The sequence below is a fragment of the Rana temporaria genome, chromosome 2 (assembly GCF_905171775.1).
Source record: "Rana temporaria chromosome 2, aRanTem1.1, whole genome shotgun sequence".
Taxonomy (NCBI): domain Eukaryota; kingdom Metazoa; phylum Chordata; class Amphibia; order Anura; family Ranidae; genus Rana; species Rana temporaria.
Genome location: NC_053490.1, coordinates 79,032,641 through 79,048,504, shown reverse-complemented (window position 1 = coordinate 79,048,504; position 15,864 = coordinate 79,032,641). Strand labels below are relative to the sequence as shown.

At 42.9% G+C, this 15,864-nt stretch overlaps 1 protein-coding gene across 9 annotated transcripts in view; it reads left to right on the top strand.

The window, feature by feature from the left end:
• FRY (FRY microtubule binding protein) overlaps window positions 1–15,864 on the top strand; it is a 362,513-nt gene that overhangs the window by 117,252 nt on the left and 229,397 nt on the right. For all 9 annotated transcript variants that reach the window (XM_040340443.1, XM_040340444.1, XM_040340446.1 and 6 more), the window contains one exon: window positions 11,867–12,066. In XM_040340443.1, coding sequence (XP_040196377.1) covers window positions 11,867–12,066 — 200 coding nt within the window. The remainder of the gene's footprint in view (window positions 1–11,866; window positions 12,067–15,864) is intronic.

Below are 15,864 nucleotides of genomic sequence, written 5' to 3'. Positions count from 1 at the left end.
AGCAGTGCTGTGTGGACAGGCCATCAAACGGCACCATGAACTGATCAATGCACATCTTATGCAGGTGAAAAACACAATGGGCTAGATTCAGAAAGAATATAAATTCAAATCTGCGCCGGCGTATCTTCTTTCTGTATTCAGAAAGCAAGATATGCCAAATTAGGCTAAGATCCGACTGGTGTAAGTCTCTTACGCTGTCGTATCTTAGGGTGCATATTCTTAGTTCGTGAGAAATGTCATTTACGTGGGGTCATGTTTTATTTACATAAAACACGCCCACCTCCTGACAATTTGAATTTGGCGCGCTTACGCCGGCAGATTTACGCTACACCGCCGCAACTTACGGAGCAAGTGCTTTGTGAATACTGCACTTGCCCGTCTAAGTTGCGGAGGCGTATCGTAAATGGGATACGCTACGCCCGCATAAACTTACGCCCCCCTACCTGAATCTAGCCCATAATGCGGGTACGAAGGATTAGAATGCCTGTAATTTAGTAAAAAAAAAAAAGGAATGACTTAAATTGTAAAATCACTATTATTCTTATTACTATGGCTGATCTGCATGTTGTAGGTCTGTAAATTATAAACCAAACTCAAACGGTGACTATTTGTTGGAGGCTGATTTCTAGAGACAGCTGGCACTGCACACCATGTCAGACAAACCATCACTTTTGGAAAGTCACAGCCTGTCGCTTCTACGGAACATTAAGCTGGTCCTGGCTGTTGGCCTGAGAATCTTAGCTATGGAATGTCATGTATGGAGAGAAAGCCTGGTATTTGCATTCTTCTTTTTTCTGCTTGAAATGAAACACAGAAAAGGGACATACCCGGTTTTCATGAAGTGCGGTTCAAATCGTTTTCCTCCGGACAATAGAAGGCATGTGTCCTGCTAGTGAGTAATGGTTATAAAAATGTACATTGCCATTCGTTATTACATGTATTTAAGCTCACAGCCCTTTCACACGGGTTGACCATTCAGGTCCGCCTGTCAGTTTTTTAGGGGGACCTGAACGGGGGCTCCATGCTCCTCTATGGAGCCATGGATGTCAGCGGTGACATGTCCACTGACATCCAACCCGCTTCGATCCGCCAAAGTGTGACAGAGGAAAACCCTACTTTTCCATCCGTCTGGCGGATCGGATGACAACGGACACTATGGTCCGTCGTCATCCGATCCCCCATAGGGGAGAGCGTCGCTCTGACAGGTTGGTCCCTCCACAGACCTGTCATCTGCTTGCTCAGCGGGGATCGACGGAGCGATCCCCGCTGAGCTAAAGCAGAGCCTGCACACAGACAGCCCCGCGTGAAAGGGCCCTTACATGTATTCAAGCTCACAGCCCTTTCACTTGTATGGGTTATACCCATAGGCGTGCGCACAGGGTGTGCCAGGTGTGCCTGGGCACACCCTAATCACACCGTGCTGCACAAATTCCCCCTGCTGTTTGGCTGCAGAAGTAGGGACTTGGGAATCTCTGTCTTAAAAGTGAGATATCAGGGGTCTGTTTAGATCTTTGATATCTCACCAAAGCCCCCCTAATGGAGCTCCTAAAAATGTATAGTTATAATAAAAATAATAATAATAATAATATATTATTAAAAAAAATTGTAAAAAAATTGTAAAAAAAATAAAAAAATAAAAAAAAAGTTAGGATAAAACAAAAATAATAATAATAATAAATGACTATTAAATACAATTGTAAAATATAGAAAAATGTAAAAAAATAAGTTATGATAAAAAAATAAAATAAAAAATAAACTACTGACATCAATCTCTTCCCTACTGACACTGATAGAGAGATATATACATACATACATACATACATACATACATACATACATACACACACACACACACACACACACACACACACACACACACACACACACACACGTGTGTTTGAGCTTTGGGTGCACACCCTAATGCCATGGTCTGCGCACACCTATGGTTATACCAAAGAGTCACTGAACTACAGGGAGTGCAGAATTATTAGGCAAATGAGTATTTTGACCACATCATCCTCTTTATGCATGTTGTCTCACTCCAAGCTGTATAGGCTCGAAAGCCTACTACCAATTAAGCATATTAGGTGATGTGCATCTCTGTAATGAGAAGGGGTGTGGTCTAATGACATCAACACCCTATATCAGGTGTGCATAATTATTAGGCAACTTCCTTTCCTTTGGCAAAATGGGTCAAAAGAAGGACTTGACAGGCTCAGAAAAGTCAAAAATAGTGAGATATCTTGCAGAGGGATGCAGCACTCTTAAAATTGCAAAGCTTCTGAAGCGTGATCATCAAACAATCAAGCGTTTCATTCAAAATAGTCAACAGGGTCACAAGAAGCGCATGGAAAAACCAAGGTGCAAAATAACTGCCCATGAACTGAGAAAAGTCAAGCGTGCAGCTGCCAAGATGCCACTTGCCACCAGTTTGGCCATATTTCAGAGCTGCAACATCACTGGAGTGCCCAAAAGCACACGGTGTGCAATACTCAGAGACATGGCCAAGGTAAGAAAGGCTGAAAGACGACCACCACTGAACAAGACACACAAGCTGAAACGTCAAGACTGGGCCAAGAAATATCTCAAGACTGATTTTTCTAAGGTTTTATGGACTGATGAAATGAGAGTGAGTCTTGATGGGCCAGATGGATGGGCCCGTGGCTGGATTGGTAAAGGGCAGAGAGCTCCAGTCCGACTCAGACGCCAGCAAGGTGGAGGTGGAGTACTGGTTTGGGCTGGTATCATCAAAGATGAGCTTGTGGGGCCTTTTCGGGTTGAGGATGGAGTCAAGCTCAACTCCCAGTCCTACTGCCAGTTTCTGGAAGACACCTTCTTCAAGCAGTGGTACAGGAAGAAGTCTGCATCCTTCAAGAAAAACATGATTTTCATGCAGGACAATGCTCCATCACACGCGTCCAAGTACTCCACAGCGTGGCTGGCAAGAAAGGGTATAAAAGAAGAAAATCTAATGACATGGCCTCCTTGTTCACCTGATCTGAACCCCATTGAGAACCTGTGGTCCATCATCAAATGTGAGATTTACAAGGAGGGAAAACAGTACACCTCTCTGAACAGTGTCTGGGAGGCTGTGGTTGCTGCTGCACGCAATGTTGATGGTGAACAGATCAAAACACTGACAGAATCCATGGATGGCAGGCTTTTGAGTGTCCTTGCAAAGAAAGGTGGCTATATTGGTCACGGATTTGTTTTTGTTTTGTTTTTGAATGTCAGAAATGTATATTTGTGAATGTTGAGATGTTATATTGGTTTCACTGGTAAAAATAAATAATTGAAATGGGTATATATTTGTTTTTTGTTAAGTTGCCTAATAATTATGCACAGTAATAGTCACCTGCACACACAGATATCCCCCTAAAATAGCTAAAACTAAAAACAAACTAAAAACTACTTCCAAAAATATTCAGCTTTGATATTAATGAGTTTTTTGGGTTCATTGAGAACATGGTTGTTGTTCAATAATAAAATTAATCCTCAAAAATACAACTTGCCTAATAATTCTGCACTCCCTGTACGTGCCCCTATAAGATTTGATTGGACCTGTATCTTGGGTCAATGGTGTATCCTTGTGTGCACACATTGAGGATTAGGGTCAGCAGAGGCTTCCTATGTTCTCTGCATGAACCTCCAACCGCCCTATGTAACAGGGGACTTTGTGGGGACACTGATGGAGATTTTTATTGGCCCAGAAAGATTTGTAAAATATATAATGTGGCACTTGTACTGAAAAAAGTTTGAAGACCCACGCAGGGCTGTGGAGTCGGAGTCGGGGGAAATTTTGGGTACCTGGAGTCGGAGTTGGCAAACAATGCACCGACTCCGACTCCTATACTAAATTTAGATTGGAATAAAAAAAAAAAAAGCAAGTTTAAATGTCCCAATTCACAAAAAGTTATAATTAATGACTTTTCTACTGTAAGAATAAAGACCAATGCATGCAGTGCCTCACGTAACCGCAAAACGTACACGTTAAGTGACCGTGAAGAAGCATGCTTTTCATGTGCTTCACTATATGGCACGCAACGCACAATTAGGAGCTGCAATACTTATACTTTCCATAGTGTTGTGTTCTGCTTTTACAGGGAACGCAGCATCCATGTGTAACCTAGCCTCTCACTGATAAGGGATTAAATAAATATGTTTTTTGCAGGACTAGAGAGTGAGACACTTGTATAAGTGAAGGGAATGGAGGGCCAATAGTTCAAGACTGAAGCTGTAAACCATTGGAAAAACTGCTGTCATTTAGCTAAGGCTATAAAAACTTGTAAACTCCGATTGTTAGCTTAAACTTTAAACATGACTATGGGATTCTCCTAGGAAAATCATGTTTAGAATAAATGCCCCTTCCTTTGTCTTTGTCTTTTGCTTAAACTGTGCAATACAGTAGACTGTTGGCTTCCCAGCCAGTAGTCCTGTGGTAGGTTGCGTTTCTTTCCCTCAAGGAATGTATAAAATACATTTGCATATTAATACAGAGGAGTCGGAGTCGAGGAGTCGGAGTCGGAAGTACATAAAACTGAGGAATCAGAGTCGGAACATTTATCTACCGACTCCACAGCCCTGTACCCACGGGTAACATCTGATTGGTTGCTATGGATTGCTATTTGTTTCATCCCGCGTCCTACAGAAATAATTCCAATAGATTCATCCACAAGACCCTGGAGAGACCACAAAGTGGAGTGAAAACCAGAAAGCCTAAAGTGCATTATTCAGCTCGCCCAGACTTTGTAAAATTGCTTAACAGAACCATGCAATATTACGGGAAGTTTCATTTATCAGGTCTCCACTTGACCTACGTTATACTTGGCAGTGCTGATTTCTATGTCTTTGCCAAGGTCTGGCTGCCATCATGATAAAAATGTTGAAGAGGAATTGAAGTCTGCCCATATAATTTGTAAAAAAAAAACATATTCTGAAGCCTCCCTCTAACCACTGCATATTATTTTATATACTGTGATTCTGTACTTACAGTATGCTGCAGAAATCTCCCTCCACTGAGTCTGGCTGCAACCATTTTTAACTGTGGGCAGATGAAGCTGCTGCCTGTTCGCTTCCTGAATTTACACAGACACCCAGAGGCACGCCTCCAGCTCTGCAGCTCTCATTGGCTCTCTTATGACTCACCCCCCCCCCCCCCTTTACCTGGCAAACGTTCACAAGATTGAGAGAGAGAGAGAGCGCTGTGCATGATTTCATAAGCCTAGGCTAATGACCAGACAAACAGAAAATGGTTTGTATAAGGTATTTACTGGCAAAAAAAAAGTTTTACTATCCAAAGTTAAATAAACAAGGGCAGAAGAGTTAATAGATGAAAAAATGACTGAAGTTCCGCTTAAAGCTTGAATTGCATTCCACAAGTTTAAGATTTAATAAGGCTCTCCAAAGATTCTTCCTGGTGCTTTTTCCTAAGGCTAGGTTCACACATGTCCGGCTGCGGTTTGCAGTGCGGAGTCTGTTGCTGTTTCACCTGTTCAGGTTTTTTTTTTATTTGCACCTAAACCGGAACCGAACTTGCACAGGACCCTTCCCCCCCCCCTTTTTTTTAAATGGATCTAGACAGCCCCAGACACGTGTAAACCAGATCCATTGAATGCCAATCTGGTTCACGTTCATGTTATGTGAATCAGGTGCAGTTAAAAACGCATCCGATTTGCATATATGTAAACTGAGCCTAAAACCATATACAGCGTTGTAGAAGGCTATACGCCTATCCTACTCTCTGACTGAAAATTAACTTTCAAAAATCTGTCCTTTTAGCAAAGTTATTGTCAGAACCGCATGCAGAAAAAAGTGAAGGATTGGGCTTCATCTATGGGATCAGTTTGACATCGATGTGTCATCTTTCTGAGATCATTAGGAATTCACTGACCTGCAGTTGATCACTTCCTGACCTATTTTTTAAGCGAGTTTTGCATTCCTATAGACTTGCATGGAAATACAAAACCTACTTGAAGCTAACAAAAACCCAGTGACACCGGGCCTATTCTCCAGCAGCCCAGCCAGACAAGGGGGTTCATTTACTAAAACTGGAAAAAAAAAGTGCAAAACCTGATGCAGCTCTGCATAGAAACCAGTCGGCTTCCATCTTTCTTTTCAAAGCTTAATTGAACAAGCTGAAGTTGAAAGCTGATTGGCTACCATGCACAGATTTTTCACACTCCAGTTTTAGTAAACGAACCCCAAAGTGTAATTTACTGTTACTGAAATTAGGCAGGAGAACCTTGTTGGGAGCTTACAGGTCATGTGACTTCATCAGGGAGGCACGGTGTACCTCCATTCTTTTTTATATATATATAAAAAAAAAGTTAGGAAGCATTATTCATGTAGAGGAGGGGTGGATTGGAGGGAAGTTCACTTGGAGGGTAAAGATATGTGCTTTTAATGCACTTTTCAAACAAAGGGCCAGTTTATTGTCCTTCAGACATTAGGAGGGCCAGATTGTGACCAGCAGGGACAGAAAATGTCACAGGCTTGACATGAGAATAAATATGGCCTCAGGGTTGGTGGTCAGTAGGAGTAGGAGTAGTGCCCCTATTAGTAGGAGGAATAGTATCCCATCATTGGTGTCGGTGGAATAAATAGTGCCCCCTGTTGGTATCAGTGGGAGGAATTGTGCCCCAAGGGCCGGATAAAGGCTAGCAAAGGGCCACATCTGGCCCTCCGGCCACAGTTTGGAGACCCCTGCTTTAATGAAACCCCCAGGCATCTGCACACAGGCAAGTCAAGCAGTTTAGTGCGTCAAGTTTTTGGAAAGGAGTTGGGTACAACTTTTCTGCATTTGTAGGTTAGCTCATTGAAATTAATGGGCTGCCCTACATGGGAACATGTAAAAAATGTGCTGCTATGTGCCCGCACAGTGTTTTAAGACCTCCTTCACATGGGGGATTTCTTGCATCCAGGTTCGAACATCGGCCCCTAACCACTTAGTGTGCAGATACATGCAAACAGTGACAGCTGCTGCCAACCTGTCATTACTTGGTACAGGCTGAGCGGCTGCCACTGTCCATACACTTCCCATTCCATCTGCAAGAATCCACTGATTCTTGTCACTGGAATACGATGTATGCAGGTAAATTCCCGTGTGAGGAATGCCTAAAGCAGAACTTCAACAAAAAGTAGCAAAATAAAAATGAATAGTGTAAAATATATATATATTAAAAAGCTTTTGTTGCAAAATTCCCCCTCAATATATAGTCTCCCCTAATCCCCCCAAAGTACTTTTTTTGCTGCTGCTGGATGTCCCGGGTCTGATGAGCATCATTATTAACCCACTTCCTTTAAAGCGGAGTTCCACCCAAAAATGGAACTTCACTTTTTGGATCCCCCTCCGTTGCCAAAATTGACACCTTTCAGGGGGAGGACAGACAGGATATTCTTTCCCACTTTGCGGAGTCTGGGCCATAGCACCTTTCAGAGGGGAGGAGGGAGCAGATATCTGTGTAATCCAGGTATTTGCTCCCACTTCCGGGCATAGGTTGCCACATGTGGTACCTCCTTCCCGCCCCCCCATGCTGTCTTCTGGGAGACGCACAGGTCCCAGAAGACAGCAGGGACCCGTGGGATCGCGCAGCGTGACTTGCGCATGCGCAGTAGGGGACCAGAAGGTGAAGCCTTACCGAACATGGCGGCGCCTTCCTGTGCCGACATTGCAGGCGCCCAGGACAGGTAAGTGTCCATATATTAAAAGTCAGCAGCTGCAGTATTTGTAGCTGCTGACTTTTATATACCGTAAAATCTTGGATTGCAAGCTTCGTTCCGGAATCATGCTTGTAATTCAAAGCACTCATTTTTTAAAGCGAGTTTCCCCATAAGAAATAATGGAAATTCAGATGATTAGTTTCCCAGCCATTTATTTATAGGTTCTTTCAGTCTATAGTCCATATACAAATATTATAGCAATGTGATAGGTTGTGTAACCATAAAATGTCCATCTCTAAGTGTAGTAATATGTTGCTAAATGTTGTACCTTCATTAAATGTAACCATATTGCTACACTTAGAGGCGCCTCTCTTCTCTTTTATACTCAAGTGTGACATGGCACTACTTGTATATCAAGACATCGCTTGTATATCAAGTGAAAATGTATTAAAAAATTTAGCTTGTCTTGCAAAACGCTCTCAAACCAAAGTTTTACTGTATTTTTTTCAGCGGAACTCCGCTTTAAGCCCAGGTTTTCCTGGGACCCCTGTGCTGCTCCTTGTGCTGCTTCTCCCTCTCACACTCCAGCCCTGCTGTACAGGGACTGCAAGAGACTGATGTCATGTCAAATCCAGGCACTTAAACTGCTTGTATGTAAAATGTAGCGTTAATAATGTGTTACTGATTACGGAGCTGCATTGATTTGTGTTGTTTATATCTGCCTAGAGTTTAGCTTTCATGTATGCTTACAGGGCATTTACCAAATTCTTTCTAGCTCTTCCAGAAAGATGGAGCTCCTTCAACATGTATATCAACTGGAAATGGTGCAATGCTTTCAACTGTTAGTATAATGTGTGTTTATGGAAACTTCCATAAACAAGTAGGATGTGATATAAAGGGCTGTTTCAGTAGCAAGTTTCCATTTCCCAGACAGCTCTTGCGTGCCGCTTCTTTACCAGAAGTCAGGCTGATATGTAAACCTGGATATAATGCTAATCCAGCCTTCATACTAGCAATCCACTGCCACATACAAGGGCTCCGTTTGTTCTTCCCAGTGATTGGTGTTCAGGTATCCTCTTCATGGGTAATGGAACTAATAAATGTGCGGGGAAATGGACTGCTTCCAATCAGGGCTGGACTGGGACAAAAATGTGGCCCTGGACTTCATCCAGACTGGCCCACTTTGACAGGTCTCTCCTATGGTGGCCGGACAACTCCTGCCCCCCGGCCACCCAAGCCCCCTCCACTATCCACTAGCCGTTCTACTTTATTAGAGTAGAGCGGCTGGTACTGGTACTCTAAGGCTGCATTCACATTGTAACTCCTCGTATGCGGCGTATTTTGCCGCGATTTGTTTAACTTTTTTTTTTTCACAAATAATTTCCATTGCTTTCTATGCCCGAACGCCAATGCCGCCTGAAAAAAAGGATCCGGGACTTGTTTTCAGGCGTTCGGCGTTCGGTGTGAGATGTGAACCATCTCATAGACAGCAATGGAAATTCGCCCCTCCAGCGTATCGAGCGTCGCGCTTCAGACGTTTTGTCGCCTAGGTGTGAATGCAGCCTTATAGGCAGTACCAGTAGGGAAGCTAGACATTATTTCACCCAGGGCAAAGAATCAGTTTGGTGCCCCCCCCCCCCCCCATGGGACAAGATTATGCAGAAGTGAGAAACTCCCAGGCCATAGCTGTTGAGTCAGCTGTCTGTCCCCTCCCCCGTGCTCCTTATGGCCCTCCCCCCTGCTCCTCTGGTCCTCCCCCTGCTTCTCTGTTCCCCCCCCAGGTGAGCACTGCGGGGAGGGAGAGAAGGTGAGCGCTGCAGGGAGGGAGAGATAGCGGAGCGGCGGTCTGCTGTCACTGAAGCCGGCCCACTGAACCATCGGCCCACCGGGAAACTCCCGGAAGTCCCAATGTCCAGTCCATCCCTGCTTTCAATCCAGAAACTGCATTGTAAATATTGGACACAAAAATGGAAATCTGGATGTAGTTGTTTTGCTCTAAGGGTTGAGTACTGTCTTTTTCCCTTTTTAAATCAATGAAAACCATTTGACTTGCACAACCTAACAACATGAATTTCTTTGTCCCATTCGCATAGTACAAATGTACATGCATTCTCACTGGGCAAATACCTATGCAAATATTTTTCATAAGTTCACCGCTAATTTCTGACTGTTGCTTGGGGAAACATAGTGGTTGCTGTTGCTGACCTTCATCTGAAATAGCTAGTTGCTTGACTAAGATGGTCAGTATGACAACCAGGCAAATAGTATTTTCCTAATGAGAACTGCTATGAATTGGTGCTTCTGTCAGGAAGATTTCCTTTAGTACAGGGGTGCCCAACCTTTTGAAGAGCGAGGGCCACGTAAGTGACTTGGTAACCAGTCGCGGGCCACAATGAGTGGAGGGAACACGAGTCCGTTTACATCTGCAGCTCCATAGAGGTGTATGGAGGGTCCCATTGAGTCGGACAAAATGTGTGAAAGGGGCCTAAGGCTGCACTGCAGTTTACCCACACCGCGGATGTAGCAATGTGCACCTGTGGCTTTCCTCCACTTTGCCATAGACTTCTGTTATATCCTGAAGGTGTGGTGCACTTTCTGAAAGCACACCAAACCTGCAGGTAATAACAGAAGTCTATGGCTCAGTGCAGGTAACCCACAGGTAAACGGCACCTGCTGATTAGTTTGAAAGCAGCCCAGTAAACACTGCAGAACAGATATGACCAAATTTACACTGTGATTTTAGTAATAGACGTACCATTAATAACAAGTTCCCCTTCAGGTATCGCCGGCTGTTGTTGTCCCAGGCAGACTGCATTTGGTATCACTCCACCTGTGACAGGAGGCAGAGCTTTACAGGAAGCATCAGCTTATGCGTCTCTTCTCCGCAGCCGCTTGCTTCCTCTACCGCTGGCTTCATCTACCACTGGCACAACTCTGATGCTCTAGGATGGCAACCTGCGATCTTTGCTTGCCAACCCGCTATCCCAGAACAGGAGGTCGCGGGCCACATCAAAGGGCACTGGTTGGGCACCCCTGCTTTAGTACAACTATAGGCAAAACTTTTTTTGATGGTTATAACCCTTGCACGTTTTTTTTTTCCCATCTGTGTCCAATTGGGGAGATTTCCCTTCCTTTCCTGTCCCATAGCCAAACGGGAAGTGAGAGGAAATGCCTGCAAATTAAAGTAGAAGTCCATCCTAACACTAAAATCCCTGCATCTACAGACATCCATGATCTAAGACTAACCTAACTAGCCCTGTAAAGAAGAAATACATATACATAGTCCGACTTGATCCCACGCTGAGCTGTCAGCTGCATCTTCTCTGTGTAGGGGCAGGTGCAGAGGACACAGCCGACAACAGAAGCCCCATAGTAAGTCTATGGGTGATGTCACTTCCGATTCTTTTCACAGCCGTTGTCGGCTGTCTCCTCCGCAGAAGGTATGTATACTTATTACGTATTTACAGTGCTAGATAGATTAGCGTTGGATCGTGAATGTGTGTAGATGCAGGGATTTTACTGTTAGGGTGGACACTTTAAGGCAGAGATCCTCAAACTACGGCTCTCCAGCTGTTGTAGAACTACACATCCCAGGAGGCATTGTAACACACTGACATTTACAGACATGACTAAGCATGATGGGAATTGTAGTTTCTAAACAACTGGAGGGCCGTAGTTTGAAGACCCATGCATTAAGAGAATGTCTTGGGGCTCAAGTAACCAGAACCATTGTCCCCATTGGAAGATTTCCCCTCTTACTTTTCTGGTGACAACACAAAATTTGGGATTTTTAACTTTTTTTTATTTTTTTTACTTTCAATGATAATGGAAAACTGGACAAATAGAGGAGGTGAATCACCCTAATTGGGGTACAGACCGCAATAGAAAACCTAATAGGTGTGCTTATTCATCTCTACTCTGTTCAAAACTAAAAGAAAAAAGTTTTGCCTTTAGTTATTCTTAAATAGAATTCCAGTAGTATTGAACTTTCCCTACATGTTTTTTTTTGGGTGGGATTTGCAGATATGACCCTTCAATTGCTTAACCCAAATACACTGTACAGTTTATATTTCTTTGAAGCTTATACTGAAAATGTACTTTTAGTGTTGCTAAATATTAATAGACTTACCGTAGTTTATTTTAAATATAGAAAAAGCAAGACGCTCAGTAGTAAATGTGTCTTTTTTTTCTTTTTGTGTGTTTCTAGCTTCTCCAGTGGGCAACGGATACATCAAACCACAAGTGCAGCCAGTATCCAGTGCGCAAAGGGAAAAAGGACCACCAACCATGTTGCCCATTAGCATAGACCCGGAGAGCAAACCAGGGGAGTACATACTGAAGAGTTTATTTGCTAATTTTACTACACAAGCGGAACGCAAGATTCGTATCATAATGGCAGAACCCTTGGTGAGTGACTCAAATGAATGAATGAATGAATGAAAAACTTATAAAGCGCGGCGCATGCGAACTGAATCGCTTCTGGGCGCTAGTTGTTCGTGTCTCATGTCATCAAAAGAGCAGAGTTTTGATTCGTCTTCTGAAAGTCAGGTGGTTTTCCTCCAACCAAATGCTATTATTGTCTGATTTTTCTATTTTCTTTTCTATTCATGGAAGTAGATTTTCTTTAAAAAGGCTTTAAATAGGCAAAGTCACAGAATGTCTTTCTTACCCCACCCCTGACCCACTAATATTCACCTTTAGAGCCTTACCTTGTTGATTCTCCAGCTGACAGTCACTGTAAAATTCCTGGTGCTTTCCAGTATGGTAGAACAAATGACCTCATCCCATACAGTTCTATGGCCTGAGATGCCAGTTGGCATAGTCATATAACAGATGGGAGACGTCATCAATCCAAGGTGAGCTCCAACAGCATCTGACATGGAGCTTATGCAGGGTATTTTGCGGTGGCTGCAATGGAGGACGGAGTGGTGGGAGGCATGGGAAACATGAATTTAAGTGGAAAGGGGTATACTATAAAGTTACTCTGCCACTTTGTCCTAAATGATCAAATCAACAGCACCTCTTTAATCTTAAACAAGTCGACTGGAACTGTTTTGGTAAGAATTAACTTTTATACAGGGCAAAGGACTTGGTTGAATAAAGACTGTAAATAATTAGGGCTGGGGAAATTAAAGATTAATTCCTCGATTGATCTTTAAATTTTTTGATCGATCAAAATTCTTTTGATCAATCAAAATTCTTGACATCACCGGACAGCCTGGACAGTGAGACTTACCCTGCTGGATGCGAGCAAATGCCACCCATTGGATTAAGGTACCTTTGCATCTGTGGAGCAGGAGGATGCATCAGGCTCCATCAGGGGAAGGGGGCAAAAATAACCATGGTTTTCCTGTCCTAAGCAGTTTTGTGCAGACAATTCTTTGTGTATCAAGCACATCTGTTTCGTGTGAAAGACTGTTCAGTTCTTCAGGGTATATTGTCAATAAAACGCGATCATGTCTGCTTCCAGAAAATGTAAACAATCTGGTATGTCTGCGTGACTGGCAAAAGTGATGCCTTCTTGCCTACTATAAAGCGACTGACAGTGAATATACTAGATAAGTTTTATAATTAAAGTTAAATTAACGTTCTATGTTTTTCTTAAAGTTTAATAAGAAAAAAATACTTACGTCAGTGCTACAGTTTGAATTTAAAACATATTTGTGTGAACTGTGAAGTTAAGTCATGGATTGTGGAAACTAACTAGTGTCGGGTGATTGTATATAGTGTATACCACATTTACCACTGACTATTGCAGAGTTACAATGCAAGGAGATCCGCTAAAAGTAGTTAGATCTGTAAGTGCGTTATAATTAATCGAAATTAGTCGATTAATCGATTTAAAAAAAAATCGAAAATTTTAATCAGTAACAGCCCTATAAATAATGTATGCCTACATTGCAAACGGCAACCAGTTTGTTCTTTTTCTTTTTTAAATGTGCACTAGATGCACTTAATGTTCATAATGTTCGTAACATAAACCTCATAAGGGAAAAGATCTCATGCTTTTAATCTGCAGCTCTGTAATTTTCTGTAGAAAGCAATGCAATATTGCTACCTGGAGGACAGAATGTGTACAGAACGCCCCCCAGAAACATATTTTCTCGCTTGTGTGATTGGCTCACTGATTTTCCCAGAAGTCTGCCCTAAGATACAAGTCAGATATCAGGCATCCCCTGCAATTTTATTTTTGGTTAGATGCTCCCAATAGAAAATCATGTGTAAAGGAATGCAGACCCTGAAATTCTCCTTATTAGAGCCCTGCAGGTGCATTCACTTACCAGATGGGCACAGACACACAGTCATTTCTTCAGGATATCAAAAGGTAGGAATCTGAAAAAAATTTTTTCTTTCTCAACAAAAGTGGAGTTACTCTTGAACATGTTTCTGACGGAAGACCTGACTGCATTGCCTATGGCATGGGTGCTCAACCTGTGGCCTTCCAGCTGTTGCAGAACTACAATTTCCATCATTCCTCAGCCTTTGGGAGTCATGCTTGTAACGGTCAGCCTTGCAATGCCTCATGGGACTTGTAGTTCTGCAGCAGCCGGAGGGCCACATGTTGAGCACCCATGGGCTATGGCAACCAGAATCTTTATTTTTTTTTTATTTTTTTTTCATACTGAACATGAACATAAGAAGGTGTTCGCCACGGGCAACTAGTATGTGTCTTCACTCAAACACTGTATGTGGGCCCTTTTTGGAAAGCAGAACAGTACAGTGGGTGTTGGTAGGAGTAGGCTATGCTCATAGATTGTCACGTGCTTTGTCTGCGCTGTAATATTTATCAATGCAGCCCAGTTCCTCTGATGTGTACACACAAAAGGACCTGAAAAACCAGTAAGAACTGGATAGGAATGCAATTCGAAGCAACACTGTCAGTTCTCCCAAAGAATCTTAACCCAGCAATAGAAAAGGGAATTATGCTAACCACTGTGGTGTGCCCTGTCCCATACTTTTACTCTGTTCAAGTAATTACCTCCATCAGACTCTTCAGCATTCAACACTTCTAGGAGGATTGAATGCCTCTGTCCGCATTGCACATTGTGGTTTCAACTATTGATTTGTGTTACTGCTGTGTCCTGTAGTGTCATATTGGTATGAAAATGGAACCACAGAGTGCAAAGGGTAGGGGGGGGGGGGTGACATTGGCATCCAACTTTCACAGACTGACAAAAGATACAGCACTTGAATGGAGCATAGGTTGGAGCCATGGTCCACTAGAAACAGCCATCAAGGCTTTTTTTGTGGGCAACTGACAGTGTTGCTAAATGCTGGATCTGAAGACGATTGCCTCAGTAACTTTTCATACCCCTCTGTCCCCGAACGCTCACCTACAGTCCCTTGTAACCATAACTGGCTGTGGGATGATCTGCACCATTCCCAAAATTGTAGAGGAGAGATTGGCCCCAGCCAGCTGTATGCAACATGGGTTAGCGATTGGCTAGCGAAAGGAGACACTCACAAAAAAGGAAGACTTCGGGGAAAAGCCTAACAAGAAAAAAAAGGGACTTTTATGCACGAAGACTGGATACAATATGTAAATGTGAACCTCCTCTTTTTTTTTTTTAATAAAAAGGGTTTAATTTCACTTTTAGGAAAACTAGTGGAGATGCTATCTATGGGTTACTTTTCCAGACCAAATAGTCTACGTGTGTGTTACCTCTTATTGCTTCAAGCCTGTACTCCTGATTCTGGCTTGCATTGGCTTGTTGTCTCATTTTCTCCATCAGTAAAAGCCAATAGTCAGCACTTTGCAGTGGTTTTATTTAGTACAGTGAATTTGTTCTGTCTGTCCTATCCACCAGCCTCAGTCTATATTTGTTCTAGATCTATTTATATTTGGATGGGCTCTTAACAACTTCCTGAGCTGCTACCTCCATCCTCCATCCATACTTATCTGTTTCATCTTTGGTATTTGTGTCGCAGCAGCAACTTTTTGCTGTATGGATTTTCTTCCACGGCCTTAAAGGAACATGTTTATTATTATTAAGATTGGGCTGCCTTTCTGTATTTAAAGGTGCGCAGGAGCGTATCTGTTTCACCTCATAACAGGTCACCCGCAGTTGCAACTCCTTACTGGTAATATAATATAGCCACTATCATGATGCCATCTTTGCCTAGTACAAGGATTTTGCAATATAAGTAGTGTTTGGTATACACCTGCAATCATATCCGATGATGGGCCATGGAACCGACCAACAG